Source organism: Daucus carota, chromosome 9 (assembly GCF_001625215.2).
Source record: "Daucus carota subsp. sativus chromosome 9, DH1 v3.0, whole genome shotgun sequence".
Lineage (NCBI taxonomy): Eukaryota > Viridiplantae > Streptophyta > Magnoliopsida > Apiales > Apiaceae > Daucus > Daucus carota.
The window spans coordinates 41,740,288-41,759,335 of record NC_030389.2 but is presented as its reverse complement, the minus strand read 5'-3'; the positions used below and the strand labels follow the sequence as shown (position 1 = coordinate 41,759,335).

General features: G+C 32.9%; 3 protein-coding genes across 3 annotated transcripts; 1 reads left to right on the top strand and 2 right to left on the bottom strand.

The window, feature by feature from the left end:
* Positions 1-1,317: 1,317 nt before the first annotated feature.
* Positions 1,318-3,750, bottom strand: LOC108202015 (3-ketoacyl-CoA synthase 2). The gene is made up of 2 exons (XM_017370376.2): positions 3,059-3,750; positions 1,318-2,215 (listed from the first exon to the last, which is right to left on the bottom strand). The coding sequence occupies exons 1-2, from the start codon at positions 3,638-3,640 to the stop codon at positions 1,436-1,438; spliced, it is 1,362 nt and encodes a 453-aa protein (XP_017225865.1). The 5' UTR covers positions 3,641-3,750; the 3' UTR covers positions 1,318-1,435.
* Positions 3,751-6,522: 2,772 nt separating this feature from the next.
* On the bottom strand, positions 6,523-8,608 carry LOC108201656 (3-ketoacyl-CoA synthase 11). Its single transcript, XM_017369943.2, has 3 exons — positions 8,560-8,608; positions 7,832-8,334; positions 6,523-7,302 (listed from the first exon to the last, which is right to left on the bottom strand). Exons 2-3 carry the CDS (start codon positions 8,330-8,332, stop codon positions 6,523-6,525), a joined length of 1,281 nt encoding a protein of 426 aa, XP_017225432.2. The 5' UTR covers positions 8,333-8,334; positions 8,560-8,608.
* A 2,407-nt stretch (positions 8,609-11,015) lies between these two features.
* Positions 11,016-13,674, top strand: LOC108201655 (glycolipid transfer protein 1). The gene is made up of 6 exons (XM_017369942.2): positions 11,016-11,142; positions 11,788-11,843; positions 12,082-12,212; positions 12,982-13,117; positions 13,262-13,393; positions 13,482-13,674. Exons 1-6 carry the CDS (start codon positions 11,016-11,018, stop codon positions 13,515-13,517), a joined length of 618 nt encoding a protein of 205 aa, XP_017225431.1. The 3' UTR covers positions 13,518-13,674.
* The last annotated feature ends 5,374 nt before the right edge of the window (positions 13,675-19,048 follow it).

Here is a 19,048-nt window from a genome sequence, read left to right as displayed (position 1 = left end):
CTCTGCACTCATTACTCTTATATATTCCTTCTGTCTCATAATAAGAGTCGCTTAACTTTTTACACGTAATTTAAGGTGTAAAAAAACATACATGTCTATTTTTTCAAATTTTCTTTTTCTGAATAAAAATTTAACATCTATATTTTTATTCAAAAAAAGAAAATTTGAAAAATAATATGTAGCTGTATGTTTTTTTTAAACCTCAAATTACCTGTAAAAAGTCAAAACGACTCTTATTATGAGACGGATGGAGTACATGGACACGGATACGAGGAGAAAGTGTAAAAAATGAGTAAAGTTAAATTAAAGATAGGTAAAGTGGTGGAACTCATTAGGTAGTGAATGTAATAGTATTTATGTTATTATGAATGGAGATGGTGAAAAAAAATAGTGAATATAATAGTGTTTTATATTATTAAAAGTTATTAATTTTAAAATGTATAGAAATGATCGAACATCCAAAAAAAAATTATATAAAAATGAATGAATTTTCTGTTGGATTCTAGCTAATTCTGGGAGACTTTTCGTTTTCTTAGAATATACTATGAGCTGTTAGAAACACGCAATAACTACTGCTATACGATGTGTTTACATAATAATAAAAAATTGGATTATCGAAAGTGGAAATCATACTCTAAGGGAACTGGGAAGACATTTCAACTAGCGTATCCTACTTCCTCCCGTCCCTAAATATTTTTTTGTTTCCTTTTATCATATTTATCAACACACACTTTTAATTATTAATATTTTTAATTTTATATTGATATTAAATATAAACTTCACCGTATTAAAATACTCCTAAATACGAAACCAATGAGATCACTCGTGACTATATTTAGTGTTGTAAATTAATAATTTGTCTCATATTATGAACAGTCCCGACATATCAAACGAGAAAAACTTTTAATTTGACATAAAGGGAGTATTATCTAGGACCATTTCTCCATTTAGGTGAATAGTGCTACATATGGCATTGCTTAAGCGCAATTAAAGTCGACTGGAGTATATTATTTGAGCAAGTGATCATGAATAAAAATATATCTTCTATTAAAAGTGATTGTTAGTTTATTCTCATAAACACATATTAAAAAATCCGATTAAAAACAATGATTTTATAAAATGATCATCGCTAGAAGGCGCATACTAAAAAATCCCAATTAAACAACTCCTTAATATATAAAATTGATTACGGCCAGAAGGCGTAATAATCAGCTCCCGAATTTGCACATGACCGAAAATGTGAAGCAACTAGGAAAAAACATCTGTATAATTCATAAACACATTGAAAAAACCTCAGAAGGATTTCAATTATTTATTAGGCATGTACCTATAAACCATGCACATCATGCCCAAAAGGCCAGAACTAATTTCACTGTTACAAGTAGAAAACCAGGTGGTACTTAGAAACAACACAAGTGAAAGCCGAAATGTCAAACTACTCAAAAACTTGTGCTTTGGACACCCTAACCGGGAAATCATCGATCAAATCCGTCCAAGGACTAATCTCCAGAACCGGATCGACATTTCTCAGAGCATGCCACACACAACTGCTACACTTGAAGCCTGATCCGAACGCAATTTGCCAAACCCTGTTACCTTTTCGGATCCTCCCCTTGGCCTCAGCATACGCAAGCTGATACCAGATAGAACAGCTGGAAGTATTCCCAAACCTGTAGAGCGTCATTCTCGAAGGCTCCATGTGCCATTCCGTGATCATCAGATTCTTCTCCACCGCGTCCAGCACTGCTGGTCCTCCTGCATGTATCATAAAATGCTCTATAGCCTTCTTGAAATCCGGAACATATGGCTTGATTTTCATCTTCAAGACCTTCTTGGCAAGCATTGTAGCTAGAAATACGAGCTGCTCGGACACTGGAAGGACCAATGGGCCTAATGTCATGATGTTCGTTTTTATTGCATCTCCTGCAACAGCAATAAGGTGTTTGGAGAGTTTGACGCCTACAATGGTGTCGTCGTCTTCTTGTTTCAAGACGGAGTTGTAGGCGAGGTCATCTGCGCCCTTGTGAGTACGCACAGTATGAGTGAGTTGGTACTTTGAAGAGAATCTATCGATGGGGCAACTGGAGAGGAGAATTGCAGCACCACCCATGCGGAAGATGCAATTAGAGACGAGCATTGAGCGATCATTGCCTCTATACCAGTTCTCGTTACTACATTCTAGGTTTATTACAAGGGCGTAGTAATTTGAATGCACCTGTAATCACTTTAATTATATAAATGAAACATTTCAAGTGATTAAGGATGGATAAATTGCTACTATCAATCAATTTTTTGTTAAACTAAACTACGGAAAAAGGTAGAGTTAATTGAAAAACGCATCTATTTAGTTCAGGCCACAATTGCAATTATAACCTAAACTTTAGATAATTGCGCAATATATCCTTTAACATATAGTATATTTTAGCTTCACATGTAATGTTGAACCCTGTTGACTCATTTTCGTCTATTTTGACATATCACTTTGTTAAATTAAAAAGGTAAAATACCCCTAAGATGTTATATAAGCTCTTAGCACTAAAAAAACTGGACAAAACCGACCGTCGGAAATGATCGGTTACATCCATAAACAGTCGTTTTTACAACTAGAACCGACCTACAGCCGTGATTGGTTTAGGAACATTGGTCGTGTTTAGTGTATAAAACCGACCATTGCAGTGGTCGGTTTTAACAATTGCAAAAAACTCGCATGATCGGGGCCTACATTGCTAGCCAGTGTCACTTGGACGCAAGTGCCACATGTGTACATATAAATAACCGACTGTCGGTCGGTTAAGAGGTTTGATCATAAATGGTCAAATGTTTTCCGAGCAGAGTAAAACCGACCGGGTGAGGGTCGGGTTTATTCCAGATGTGATAGGTCAAAACAGACAAAAATGACCAAAAGAGTTCAACCAAAATATGTTAAGAGATGTATTTTATAATTATCTAAAATTCAGGTAATAAAATGCAATTTTTCCAAATAAAGGGATGCGTTTTGTAATTAATTCAAAATGCTAATTAAATAAGTATATAAGGATGCAAAGGTTTAGGAATGTACTTGTAGAAGATTTTTGGCAAGGTCAATAGAAATATTTCCTGCACTGCAACCCATTCCAGCGAGATTGTAGCTCAGAATATTGCTTCTTAGATTGTAACGATTCACAATAGCCGAAGATAATGAAGGTGTTGGATTGAACATGCTGCAATTCAACACCAAAATTCCAATGTCACTAACCTTCACATTCTGCACCTTACTCAGGAGCTCATCTATGGCACCAAATATCACCTTCTCTGCCTCTTTACGTGCCTCCCTCGTGCTCACTTCTGCTGGAACTCTGTGCAACCCTTCCGAAATATAGGCCTTCTCACCTATTCCTGACCTCTCCAATACCTTCTTCTGAAAAGCTAAACTTTCTTCCCTGAAGGCTCCTGATCTTCTTGATAGGTCCATGAATTGTTGTTTGCTACACATTAGAGAGGCCGGTGGCTTGTAACACGCGAAATTCAGAAGATAAACATTTCTTGAAACCCGTTTCACGTAGAATCTTACTGAAAACATGACTATAATACAGAACAATATTGTCATAGGGAAATAGAATTCGAGGTACTTTGATAGCATCACATATAACATGATCAACATATCTTACTTGTCGAGACAAAAAAGAACGTATGTGATTGCCAGAAACAGTACAAGTAACATATACATTAAGCCTGTGAATAAATTCTTCAACACATAGAATGCCTTGAAGAAAGAAACTAAGGATTTGATGAGCTGAGAAAGAGAGAAGCAAACAATTTATAGTGAATGGATACATTGCAGAACAAGATTATACCTAAAATGATGTAGACTTTACCTAAAATCACAAACATTAATTTTTCTAACAAATTCGGTTACAAAAGTAACGAATCATAACTGATTTACTCCCTCCGTCTCAATATGCATGTCCCTTTCGACTTTTGACTAGTCAGATAAACTATACTTTGACTGAAATTTATAAGTATTATATAATTGAAAAAAATTATAAAAAAATATAATCGAAAAGTAAATTTAGTCTATTTAAATATGTAACTTTTTATTTTCTAAAACAACAAATAAATATTTTTTAATAGTTAGACAAAATTAGTCAATTTGACTCTTAGAACAGCAAAATGACATGTAAATTGAGACGAGGGAGTACCGCCTTAAAATTTTCGGCGCCGGATACATTAATTACCTTAGAGGGAGTTGTTGGCCGTGGCACTGCAAACAAACGTTTGGATGGGAGTAAATGCAAAACACAGAAATAGGATTTTAGAGCAATAACGAGGGAAAACGAAAAAGTGGAAGTGCAGATATTAAAACCAAGGTACATAGGAAATTAGGTGTTTCATATTTCATCAGAATTGTTAGAAAAATGTATGAAAAACTTGAAAGTGGGTTTATGACTGAAATAACATGGTAGATTAACGAACTTGAGCAATTCATACGTAGTTAATGCCCTCATGCATCAAACTTTGATTTGATTGTTCTTTCTTAATTACCCGATTGTTTGTTAGCAGTATACAGTACTTTCATTTTGCTGCTTAATTAATTTTATAACCTGTTTGGTAACATGGATTTCATTTGAAATCCTGGATTTGATCAAATAACCTGTTTGGGAATTTGTGTGTGGATTTCATTTGAAATCTTGGCATTTAAATATTAGTATAAACTTGAGAATTTGAAATGAAAATTCAAATCCTGTCATTTGAAATCCATTATTTGAAATGAAATACAAATTTTCAAACGCCCTCTTATCGTATTTAATTTGATGATACATATGAAATTGCATATAAACTCAGCTGCCTAAAAGACTCCCAGTTATTAATATCTTCAATTCAGCGAGCAAGCACACAGTTTTAATATCCATTTGCTGTAGATGGTAAATCTTTCACAAACTCAATACTTAGCACAATGCTATAGACGATGCTTTCCGGACTAGTAATCATTTATGTGTTTTAGTTATAATATAAAATCTTCCTTAAAACATGTTATAGTTAACATTATAATTTAAAAAAATGTGAATCGGTCCAAAATATTGACCGACCACCTCCCCAAAATTTTTAATATTTCGGCTTAAAATTTTAGTATAGATTTGTATCGATTGTGAATTGTGTGAAAAAGCGAGTATGTAATTGTATATGTGTGTTTTTGTATTTGAGATTCATATATATATAATTTCGAGTAATTTTTTAAATTTCACATTTAAATTTAAAATTAGATTAAAAACATATTTGATCCTATTTATATACAAAACAGATAAATACTGAAAATGTAATAAATTTTTATAATCAAGTTTCCAAAAAGAAATTAAATTTAAATTTTATTTAAAAAAAATTCCAAAATTTGTTTCAAGTAGCTGCCCTTGATGGTATATGTTCAATCAAGTTCCCATAATCCCAATTTTGCCTGCTTCTGACGGGCATAACACACGAAGAACAGGCGCAACACAGCAGCAGCTTCTACTTATAGCGTCGGCATTCTCTCGACCGACGCTACAAGTGGAGCTATAGAGTCGGCATTCTCCGGACCGACGTTACAAGTGAACCTATAGCGTCGGCATTCTCCTGACCGACGCTAAAAAAGTGAACCTATAGCATCGGCGTTTTGCCCGACCGACGCATAAAAGTATCTACAGCGTCGGCGTCGAACTGTCTTTAACCGATGCTAAAGAGGCGATGCGGAAAGTCATTTTTCTACTAGTGTAATATTTTTTTGGAAAATTTTGCCGAGGTTTGGACTCCAAGTGTCTGTTCAACTAGGCTTTATCTCATAAAAAACATGCTACAATGTTTCTGGAAAATTCGAGGGAATGATTGTGCTAGCTAATGTGAAGGTTGTATCATGGTGTTGCTCCACTTTGTTCCGTTTAATTTATGGTTCAGAGTGGAATAGGGGCACCCATTTTTGGGGACGCCTACTCTGATATCATGTTAAGTAACCAGTTCTCTCAAAATCTCAAAATGTTGGGAGGAGGACTTACGAGGATCATATTAATTACTATATTTTAACACAGTTCCCTTCTCTTACACCAAATACTGTTAACACATCAATTATATGCATAAGACATCAGTGGTAGTCGGCCGTTCACACTAATTATAAGTATACTTGCATCTAGGTTCACCAGAGAAGTCTCGTAGTAGAGCTTTGTCAATGGAACCACAATTACTGGTATGCACTGGTGGTGTATAGCAAAGCCACCTGGTATTGCTGTTGAATAACTTGAAACTGTTTTACAATTTACAATAATTTTTCTGAATTTTATCAATTGAAAAAATAAAAAAGATATGTCATCAGAAATAACTTTTAATCTACTTTAAGATGTAATTTTCAGTTTTTTAAAATAATGAAAGAGTGACTTATAATCTTTGGTCAAAAATCAGTTAATTTGACCAACAAAAATAGAAATGCGACAATTAAAAATGATTACGGCTAGAAGGTGCATACAAGTGTAAAACCAGGTGGTACTTAGAAACAACACAAGTGAAAGCCAATATGTCAAACTACTCAAAAACTTGTGCTTTGGACACCCTGACCGGGAAATCATCGATCTCATCCATCCAAGGACTAATCTCCAGAGCCGGATCGACATTTTTCAGAGCACGCCATACACAGCTGCTACACTTGAAGCCTGATCCGAATGCAATTTGCCAAACCCTGTCACCTTTTCTGATCCTCCCCTTAGCCTCAGCATACGCAAGCTGATACCAGATAGAACAGCTGGAAGTATTCCCAAACCTGTAGAGCGTCATTCTCGAAGGCTCCATGTGCCATTCCGTGATCATCAAATTCTTCTCCACCGCGTCCAGCACGGCTGGTCCTCCTGCATGTATCATAAAATGCTCTATAGCCTTCTTGAAATCCGGAACATATGGATTGATTTTCATCTTCAAGACCTTCCTGGCGAGCATTGTAGCTAAAAATACGAGCTGCTCGGATACTGGAAGGACCAATGGGCCTAATGTCGTGATGTTCGTTTTTATTGCATCTCCTGCGACAGCAATAAGCTGTTTGGAGAGTTTGACGCCTACCATGTTGTCGTCGTCTTCTTGTTGCACTACGGAGTTGTAGGCGAGGTCATCTGCACCCTTGTGAGTACGCACTGTGTGAGTGAGTTGGTACTTTGAAGAGAATTCATCAACGGGGCAACTGGAGAGTAGAATTGCAGCACCACCCAAGCGGAAGATGCAATTAGAGACGAGCATTGAGCGATCATTGCCTCTATACCAGTTCTCGTTGTTACATTCTAGATTTATTACCAGGGCGTAGTAATTTGAATGCACCTGTGATCAATTTAATAATATAAATAAAATTACATTTTAAGTAATTATTTTTGCTTAAAATGATAGAAGGATGGATAAATTGCGACTATCAATCATTTTTTTTTGTTATGCTAAACTACAGAAAAGGCTAGAGTTAATTGCAAAACGCATTTAATTCAGGCCAATTACAATTAAAACCTAAATTTTAGATAACTGCACAGTGCGTCTTTTAACATATTTTAGCGTCACATGTTGAACCTTTTTGCCCAGTGTCGTCTATTTTAATCTATCACTATGTTAAATTAAAAGGGTAAAATGCACCTAAGAGTCTATAACATTACATTTTTATTTAACTTTTTAAGTCTATTTCTCCCTTTCAATTTCCATTTTGATAGGTCAAAACAAACAAAATGGGTCAAAATATGTTAAGAGATGCGTTGTATCTAAAATTTTGATAATAAAGTGCAATTGTCCCAAATGGATGCGTCGTGCAATCAACTCAGAAAGCTAAATAAGTATATAAGGATGTAAATTAGCTTTAGGAATGTACTTGTGAAAGATGTTTGGCAAGGTCAATAGAAATATTTCCTGCACTGCAACCCATTCCACCAAGATTGTAGCTCAGAATACCGCTTCTTAGCTTGTAGCGATTCACAATAGCCGAAGATAATGACGGTGCTGGATTGAACATGCTGCAATTCAACACCAAAATTCCAATGTCACTGACCTTCACATTCTTCACCTTACTCAAGAGCTCATCTATGGCACCAAACATCGCCTTCTCTGCCTCTTTGCGTGCCTCCCTCGTGCTCACTTCTGCTGGAACTCTGTGCAACCCTTCTGAAATATATGTCTTCTCACCTATTCCTGACCTCTCCAATACCTTCTTCTGAAAAGCTAAGCTTTCTTCCCTGAAGGCTCCTGGTCTTCTTGATATGTCCATGAATTGTTGTTTACTACACATTTGAGAGGCCGGTGGCTTGTAACACGCGAAATTCACAAGATAAACATTTCTTGAAACCCGTTTCATGTAATATCTTACTGAAAACATGACTATAATACCGATTAATATTGTCATATGGAGATGGAATTCGAGGTAGTTTGATAGCATCACATATAACATCGACATATCTTTCTTGTCGACACAAAAAAGAACGTATGTGATTGCCAGAAACAGAACAAGTAACATCAACATTACGCGTGTGAATGAATTCCTTAACGCGTAGAATGCCTTGAAGAAAGAAACTCTGGATTTGATGAGCTGAGAAACAGAGAAGCAAACAATTTATAGTGAACAGAGACATTGCAGAACAAGATCATATCTAAAATGATGCAGACTTTACCTAGAATCATAAACATTTAGCCTGTTTATACCAGCTAATCTAACAAATTCTGTTCAGAAGTATGAATCATAACTGATTTACGTTAAAATTTTCGGCGCCCGGATACATTAGTTACCTTAGAGGGATCAGTCCTGTTGGCCGTGCCACTGGTAACAAACGTTTAGATGTGAGTAAATGCAAAACACAGAAATAGCATGTAAGAACAAAAATATACAAACAAGTTGGTCGATGAATTAAACCAACTCAGATGAATTAATAGATCTGTTTCAAACTAGTGAAGAATATTATAGAAAAGAAATACATCTTAAATTGGAAATTTGATAACAAAAATATCCCGTGATTTAATTTTAAAAACTTAACAAATACATTTTACGCCTACCCAACAAATACCGCTACTATTAGAATTTATAGCTCTAAAAACATACGAGAAAACATAAAAGACTTGTATCTTTTTTTAGTAAATTATACTTTTGAACCCTTGTATTTTGAGTGCTTTTGCATTCTGGTCTTAAACATTTTTTCTTGGAAATTCTACAAGAAAAGCGGCTATTTGCGACCGTCATAATCCGGTCAAAAATAGGTATTTTCGACCGCCGTCAAAATGTCGAATATAAGCCACGAATTGTTTTCGACCGGAGCTTATTTTCGACAAAAATCATGGCCGGAAAATCTGTAGTGCAAAGTATATATGCCGGTTATCTTCGACCAGATTTTGTTTTCGACGGGTGCGGTCGTTTTTATTTTTTTCGACCGGTTTTATTTTCGACCACAAACGGTCGAAAATAGCTTCCGGTCGAAAAAAGCGGTCGAAATGGCTGTTTTTCTTCTGGTGCAAAACACACCGTTTAATTTTCGCTTCATTTTGCACCCTTTTGATTATCCGCCGTTTGACTTGACCGTTAACGTTAACAAGTTATAAAATCCCAATCAAGTTTACAAAATCCCAATGTTGTCTGCTTCTGATGGGCATCACACACGAAGAACAGGCCCACACTGCAGCAGCTTCTACAAATATTTCTTTGGATAAAAAAGAGGATAGAAAATTTTGCTGAGGTTTGGACTCCCCGTCTCTGTTCAACTAGGCTTTATCTCATAAAAAACATGCTACAATGTTTCTGGAGAATTCGAGGGCATGATTGTGCTAGCTAACTTTGTTCCATTTTAATTACTTCAGTTTGTTAATGGATCAAAGTGGAACACGAGACCATGTTTGGGGTCGCCTGCTCTGATATCATGTTAAGTGACAAATTCTCCCAAAACTTCAAAGTGTTGGGAGGAGAACTTGTGAGAATCATATTATATTCTAACACAGTTCCCTTCGCTTACACCAGATACTATTAAGACATCAATTGTACGCATAAGACATCAGTGATAGTCGGCCTTGTTAGTTCACACTTTTGTAAGTATACTTGCATCTAGGTTCACCTGAGAAGTCTCATAGTAGAGCTTTGTCAATGGAACCACAATTACTGGTATGCACTGGTGGTGTATAGCAAAGCCACCTGGTATTTCTGTTTAATACTCCCTCTGTCCCATTCATTTGTATACAGTTTCCTTTTTGAGACGTCTCATCAATTGTATACATATCAAAAATGGTAACTTTTAATAATATAAAACAATATTACACCAACTAATTTCTTCCACTATCTCCGTTCTATAATAATATAAACACTATTACACCCACTGCATTCCTTCATTATCTCAAATTTATTATTAAATATAAATGGGTCTCACCACTATACTCACTTTTCTTCCAACTTTACTCATTTTTTATCCTTTTTCTTGGTCTCCGTGTCCCAACCATTTGTATACAAATGGCTGGGACGGAGGGAGTAACTTAAAACTGTTTTACAAATTACAATAATTTTTCTGAATTTAAGAATTATTTTTTAGATATTTTAGTTCTTTGATGAAGACAAATGAATTATTTCACTTAAATACATGGTTTACAAAAATCAATTTAAAGCTTTCTCAAAGACCCTCATGATAATGTGCAAAGTTACATGTATTTATCTGACAGGCCATATAGCCCTTGCTGAGAGCCAAACAATTATTCCTATTAAAACTGATGCCTTATAATCTATGATTAAGGAACATATCGCAAAATTAGCCGTACCTCCCAAAGATCATTTGACTGCATATATCTATGACTATCTATGCATGCAGACACATTTTTTTTCTCCTTCCAATTTCTCTTTATTAAATTATAAATTTTTAGATCTAAATTTCTTTTCATTAACCCCATTACCTCATCTCTGGCATGCATTGTATTCATATCAAGGTACATTTATTTGATCTGCTTGTTTATGCATTATTGTCTCTGGTGTATATATGTATGCATTTGATCTGCTTGTTTGATCAAATGTTATTGCTGATATGTTTGCAGTGATAATGGGGGAAACTTCGGAAACCGTGTTTTCGGCTTCTTTACAGAAAATGAAACATGTTAAGTCTGATGAGGGGGATATGCTTACCAAGCCTTTCTTGGATGTGTGCAAATTGGTACTGCCTATCATAGGTATGTTCTTCTTATTAATTTATTATTTCATCGGCAATGCATTGCCATTAGTTCGTTATCCCATTATCCAGAAGCTAGATTTCGATGGATTGTTTAGTTCGTTCCTACAGATTATATTGCCACCTGAGAGATGGTATCACGTAATCACCCAAATTTATATGTGAAAGCGACTAATACCTATTTATGAAATTAATTTTAGGAATTACATGTGATAGATTTGAGTACAGATCATAGGTAGTGAAGTGATTATAGGATTATAGTTCCTCTGGATGCCTGCTTGAATATATATGCTAGTTTATTTGCTGAATTTAATTAAAAAGGGCTAATTACGAGTTCAAATCATACTGGACATGATTGTTTGAACCTTAACTGTATAGTTAAATTCGAACTAATAAAATACCAAATTGTGAGAAAGAATTACGCAGCAAGAGTCCTAATGCATGACTGAAAAAAAGTGTACCTTAATCTTGAGTAGGGATAAAGAGGTTCAGGTGTGTTCTTTTTAATTAGGGTCAGATGTGTTTATCACTAGTTTGATTAATCAGTTTTGAACTAATCTGTTGATGTTGCTCAAGTTTGAACAAGTAATTTTTATGACTTGAGCATTACAGTATTTAACTGAATTCTTCTGCATTGTCATGCCAGATAAATTCGGACCGGCTATGGCCATTGTGAAATCAGATGTCGGTGGTAATATATCAGTAAGTTTTTTTGGTCTCAACTACATAATAAATTTCTAATTAGAAAATGCGATTTTATCTCCCTCCAGTTTTAAATAAAATTCATCACTCTGTCCACAACACATGGAGACTTTGAAATAAAAGAAACAGGGTTTAAAAAAGAGTCTAGGTTGAGATCACAATAAATACTTCAATTTGTATAATGTTGTAGGCATTAGTATTGCATTATGGACATTTTTCTTATTCTTAACAACTGCAGAGATTGGAACATAAATATGAATCAAATCCAACCAGATTCAACTACTTGTTTGGTTATGTACAAGCAGAAATTGAAACAGACACCGCAAAGTCATGGACAAGTTGCACAAATGCCATTCTCTGGCTGACGAGGTATTTGATGTCATTTTTCGGATGTATTTGCACACCTACATGTAGGCAGATCCTGGTCATACACAGTATATCATTTGGATACCAACTTCACTGAAGTTAGGATTGCATATGAAGTTTTAGCTGTGATTCATGCTCTAATAACATATGAACGCACTAGAAAGGAACAACTGAGATCTTTCTGCAGTCCTCATATTCCATATAAAACATGGAAACAAATGTGAGACTAAATGACTTTCAATTCTTGGCAACGGCACTCGATGGTCCATTATAATTTCTTCTCTCTTTAGCTAACATTCCTATGGAACTAGTAGGGAAATGTAGCATTCGCTCTAATATGGAAAACAAATACTTGATGAGCCAAAAAAGCATATTTTTGGTCATAGAAAGAACTTTGATGTGGAAAGAAGATTGTATGAGAAAAACAGTGACCAAATATGAGTGAGTCTAAATTTTTTGTGATGAAAATTGTAGGGAAAATAATGTAAGAAGTGAAATAGAGCATTCTTTTCAAAACATGTAGGTAGATTTCTAGTTCAAATAATTTGGAATGAAATGACTGTAGGAATGAAAATTAGAGACATATTTTTTTCCATCTAAGTGAACGCAACATATATAGAAGCTTAGTTTCTTAGTTTCTGCTTGTACCTTTATGCTGGCAAACTTGAGGGTTTTATAATTGCAAGAATTTTGTCTATTATATCTATTCTATTAGTTAGCTATTTTTTTAACCTGGTTTTCTAAACTTTATGATCTTGCAACTATTATGCAGAGCTATGGACTTTCTAGTGGAGCTATTTAATAACTTCTCCCAACATCAAGATTGGGGAATGCAACAATGCTGTAATGATTCCTATAGTAAGACGTTGAAAAAATGGCATGGCTGGCTAGCCAGTTCAAGTTTTACTGTAATGTTTTTCTCCTTGACAACCTCCTCAACCTCATCTAAAACATGTCATTAGTACAATGACTTTCTCAAAATCTTCTGAAATTCCTTTATCATTATTCTATTGATAGATTACTTATCTTGTCTGAAAATCATGAACTCACAGGTTGCTATCAAGCTTGCTCCTGATAGAAAAAGATTTCTGGAGGTGCTAGGCGGAGCAGAAAATATCCAGGCTGATATGGAGAAGTTCTGCACAGAATTCTCGCCTATTTTAAGAAAGATCCACAAGTTTCTGGTATAATGACCCTTCTTGATATTCTTTAAATCTGGATATTGTTACATCTTAAATAGTTGCTCATAATTGCATAATTATATTTGTGCAGGCTAGTTGTCGCTTGGATAGCATGAAAGCTCTATGATGAGGTTCCCCATTGAGTAGCTTTAGTCTTATGTTATCTTTTTCATTTCTCTATTCCATTATAATATCTTCCTTAGTTGTAACATAATTAGATTTTGGATCAATTAGATTGGCCACTTCTGTAACTTGGTTCATTTGTTTTTAACAGCTTAAACCAATTTAATCCCCTGTTTGTTTTAATTTTGTGGACATGGTACAAATTCATTGTATATTTAGTTCAAAACAAAAACTTCTTCTGAAGAACTTTGATAAACGCCATTGCAAGTAGTCAAGAATATGTAAATGCATCAGATATATGGGAGTTTGTAACAATAGAGTAATTATATTTTAAATTATGTTACAAATTTAAGAATAGATAAACAAAACTAAATACGAAACAATTCATCAAGGCAAGAGAAAACCGTAATCAATAAGAATAAAATAAAGAAAGTTAGCTCTAGTTTTAATAGATCAAATAAGTGAGTTGTTGATCTTTCGAGAATACATGATTGTACTTGAAAAAACTATCACGTTGCTTAGTGCAATGAATCTGTGAAGATAAAAGAACATAAAGTAACACCGTAGTCCAATGATACTTAATAGCGACCAGAAAACTTATGCAATTATTTTATGCATTCAAGACGGTGGAATGATACTTAATAGCGATCAGAAAACTTATGCAATTATTTTATGTATTCGAGGTGGTGGAAAGGGTAACATCCAAAATAAGATATACATATCTCAATATATAAGCATACTTATATTAATATTATAAAATATATTCGGCGTCTATTTATAAAGATAATCCATTAAATGTATTTAATATTAATAATGTAATAATAAATAAATTCGTAATAAAAACGTATAGAGATCTCGCTAGCACCATGTCACGCAATCATTCCTCCTATGTTTATAGCGGTAAACGACACAATTAAAGATGCAATACAAACTCAATACTCCCTCCGTCTCGATTTATAGGTCCAGTTTGAAAAAAAAAAAAATTGTCCCAAAAAACTTGTCTTTCTCTTCTTTCAATACAAATTTATCTACATATTAATTGTGATTTTTTTGAAACTCAACATTATTCTCATTTCTCAATGCACTAAATTCCTATATTTATTGTGATTTTTTTGAAACTCAACTATATTCTCACTTATCAATGCACTAATTAATGATACATGAGATAAGATTCTATCTAACCAAATTTTTTCTTAATATGTGTGTTTATTCCAAAATGGACCTATATATTGAGACGGAGGGAGTATCTTTTATTTACAATGTCAATGGGGACAAAACTCACATGATCCATTTCAAGAAGCGACTTTGCCTCAGTATATTTACAGATTCCACAATAAACGTGTTATATCCAAATATGAAACATTAAGTCCAAAGGCTCATAAATTATATTAAGAAATTATTGAAACAAGGCTCCAAATATGAAACATTAAGTCCAAAGGCTCATAAATTCCATTAAGAAATTATTGAAACAAGGTCCCAAACTTTCCATCTTCTAACTGCTTGGTTGATATTTTTTTCTTTACTTCAATACTCCATGTGTTTTTTTTATATGTCACTTTTGACTTGGACACGTACCTTTAGATAGGTTGACCGGATAGTAAAAATTATTATGTTTAATTGATTTTTTTATGAATTAAAATTTTGATTACATATTTTTATTCAGAAAAAGAAAATCTTAAAAATAATAATTTTAACTATCCAGTCAAAGCACCTAAAAGTGTATAAGTCAAACATCATATATTAAGAGGTCGTTTGGTTGACAGGAATTTATGCAGTTATTCAAAATACCTGGGAAGTGATGACCTACCTTGTTGTTTGGTTTACCAAATACACGTGAAATACAATTCATCAGGAAGTTCTAATACCTACATTATACAGGAAGCAACTTACCCACTCCTCCTTGGTAAGTCACATTTCCTGCATCCACTTAGATTTAATTTATATGTAATATACAAGTAAAAATACATATCCTATATTAAAATAATAAAGTAATATATTTAATAATTATAATTAGTTAAATTTTAATTATTATATTTATTATTATATCCTAATATATTATTATGCTTACACACAATAATAATAATAATAATAATAATAATAATAATAATAATAATAATAATATATTATTATATTTATTATTATTATTATTTATTATATCCTGATAAATTATTATGTTTATGCATAATAATAATAATAATTAGTTAACTAGATTTAATTTATTATTATTATTATGTTTAACTGAGAATATTATTGTTGAATTATACTTCTTCGCCCTATAAAAATATAGAATATGTTTTTTTAGTTTAACAAAATAATGTTGAGAAAATTAAAACGTGTTAATAATATTTTTGTCAGAACTTTATAAATATAATCTAATGTAGAGTGAGGAATAAGTTTAAATAATTAGTTTGTTTAATATTTTTATGTACAAATTTTTATATAAAATATGTCGTAGACCAATATTATAATAAAAAGGAGGAATATAGAGAATTTTGTAATAAACAAAAGGATACAATAATTATTTAAAATGTGTTAAATAATAAATTTATAATTTAGTTAAAAAATATGATGGAGGAAGTACAAAATGCCCTTTCTGTCAACCAAACAAGTTTGCTGGACTTCCCATATAGTTTCAGTGAAGGGTAGTATAACTTTCTTAGGTAACTTACTTCCCCCATCCAACCAAACAAGCACTAATAAACAGAAAGAGTACCTTTCAAAATTAAAGCATTTATTACACATGTTAGTATGACCAAGATTCTAGAGATATGTGCACCCCTCTTATACACACCGTTAATTTTGCTATTAAATAGAGTAATATTTACTACTTTTAATGAAAGTAGTAAATTGACTTATAAAGTGAAATTTATTCTATCAATTTACAATAATCATCTCTTTAATTTATTATCATAATTAAATGTTAGATTCGTATTTTATTTTTATTTTTTTGTCATAAGATTCGTATTTGATTTGATTGTACTTCTTATCTTTGTTTAATTGTACATGTATATTCATCAAATTTTGAAAATAAAAATCTTAATTATATAATTTTATAAGCACCCAAAAATAGTCAACATAAAAGTATGCATCTCAATAAGAAAACACTTTATTATTCGTCCACTACTTTCTCATAACAATTGGCATATGAATCCAACTTTGAACAAATAATTTGCTAATATTTGTAACCTAATCATAGCAACAACAACGACTTATGGTCCTAGGGAAATCCTGGCAGTGGCCACTCTTATGATGCTGGTTTTTGCATACCGAGTCGCATACATCGTCAGGAAAAACTCTAGGATCACAAAGTAACACGCAATTTGGTGGAATATCGACTTTTGCTCCATCTGCACAAATTCAATTAAAATAGTCATACATGTGATAGGTAAAAATTAATAAAATATAGACATCTAAGTGGTTATCCAAAATTCAAAGCCATTTTGAATGTTAGTTTTGTGGGAAAAGAATATGTTAAAAAGTAGCAAGATAGAAAGTACCATTAGACTTGACAGAAGCAGATGTAATAGAAAGTGAAGCTACAACAGAAAGTAAAAATAAAATTTTCATCATGGCCATCTTCTTCTTAATGTTCTCTATGTACCGTGAAACAATATCTTTTATATAATGACTGATAAGTTCTTAATCCTATTTATAGGCAAATATCAACATTTAATATTTAAAAATCTTCTTATAATCTGAAAATAAATTCATTATAATCTGTGATAACTATTGATTATCTACGTCTTGTAAATAAAAGCAAATGTAAGTAATAAATTTCAACGGATTTCCTCATGAAGCAAGTTCTTTCAATTGATTATTAATTTAGCTAATTTTTAGGTTGTGTATTTAGTAAGATCATAATATCTTTTTGGATTTGTAAGTATGATGTTAATCAATCCGGAAATTTAAAATTCATCAAATATAAGATATCAACAAAATTAAATAAAATCTTTTAGATATTCAATTAAATATATATTATCAAAAAATAAACATTTATTTTAAAAATCTTTGAAAATCTAGGATGATTAAAACTTACTAGATTCGAAGAATTTTAAATATTTGTTATCTTAGAGGAATTAGTAGGAGGGACAGAAAGGAAAATTTTTTATTCGTATATTTATGTGAACAATATTATGTTCTTCTCAAAAAAAAATATTATGTATAATTTATGTAATATTGATGTAATTATATTTTGTAATTATTTTTCTCTGTTGGGATGTAAATTAATTGTTAAATGCATTAAATGTATGTGCATTGCAATATTTTGATTTTCTTCAAGTAATTATTTTAAAATGTGTGGTCAGATTTTGACCCCGCTTTCTAAAAGTGTGCCTCCCGCGGCAGGCACACTTTTAGAGAAAGCGGAGCCAAATTTGGCCACCTTTCGAAGAATTTGGAACTCTTGCCAATTAATCTTTTGAAAATCTGTGTAAATTTTGGTCACTGACTATAAAGTTTACTGTAAATTTAATAAAATTTAAATAATAAATTTTATATATTTAAAATGGATTTAATCAAATTTATATACTAAATTATTTATGCATATGAAACAAATTTATTTAAGTTCATAAGATAAATTTAATCAATTCATAATTAACTTGATCAATAAAATCATAAGACAAATTAGGGTTTTGAGAGTCGACTCCCAAAATTAGCCGTCACTTCTCCATTCTTCACTTTCATCCTCTTCATCCACCAAATCTTTTTCGCTCTCTCATCTTTTTCGCTATTTACCAGTTTTTTGTTTTTCAATAAAATCGAGTGTTGCTTAAACCTCGAAGATTCCAATTGAGTTTTATTCTCGGATCTGTTTCGGATTTGAGCTTGGGCTTGATTGTTTTCTAAATAAATCAGATCTTTTGAAATCAAAGGTCCGATTGTGTTTTCCCGTCTCGCCTTTTGGCGTGTGTTGATTTAGTGCCCAATTTTTGGGTAATTCTAGGTTGTTATATTTGTGGTTGTTATGTATTTCTGTGTTATCAATAAGAATGATTGGGATGGAGTTTCGGGAGATATGGCTTATCGCATCATTAATACTTTCGGCATGTCTATAGCTGGCTCCCGGCATGTAGATAGTTGGGGTATGCTTAGAACGGCGGCGATCGCATGTGCTCACCTTTCACAAATTATAGTTGTTCATTATACGAGGACTCTTGTTCCTCATTGCTTAGTTTTTATAATTAAGTCGCCTGAACACCGCAACAGCCATGAAACTATTGTGAAGCTACCATTTTCGGGATTAATGTAGGTTGGATTACTCGAGAAGCCTTTGTATTCATTTTCAGCTTCAAGAATCCTTAGATTCAGTGTGTTAAGCAGTCTGGAAACAATGCGGCTATTTGTTTAGCTCGTTTTATTGTTTATCAACCTGATTGCATTGTCAGTTGGGGATTTGTCCCAATTAGACTTGTTTTAATTTAATGGAATGAATTTGCATTTTGTTAAAAAAAAACTTGATTAATAAAATCAAAAGGAGAAATCAAAGGTAGTAACCTTGATTTCGTTAATTGATTCTTTGATTATTCGCTTAGGTGT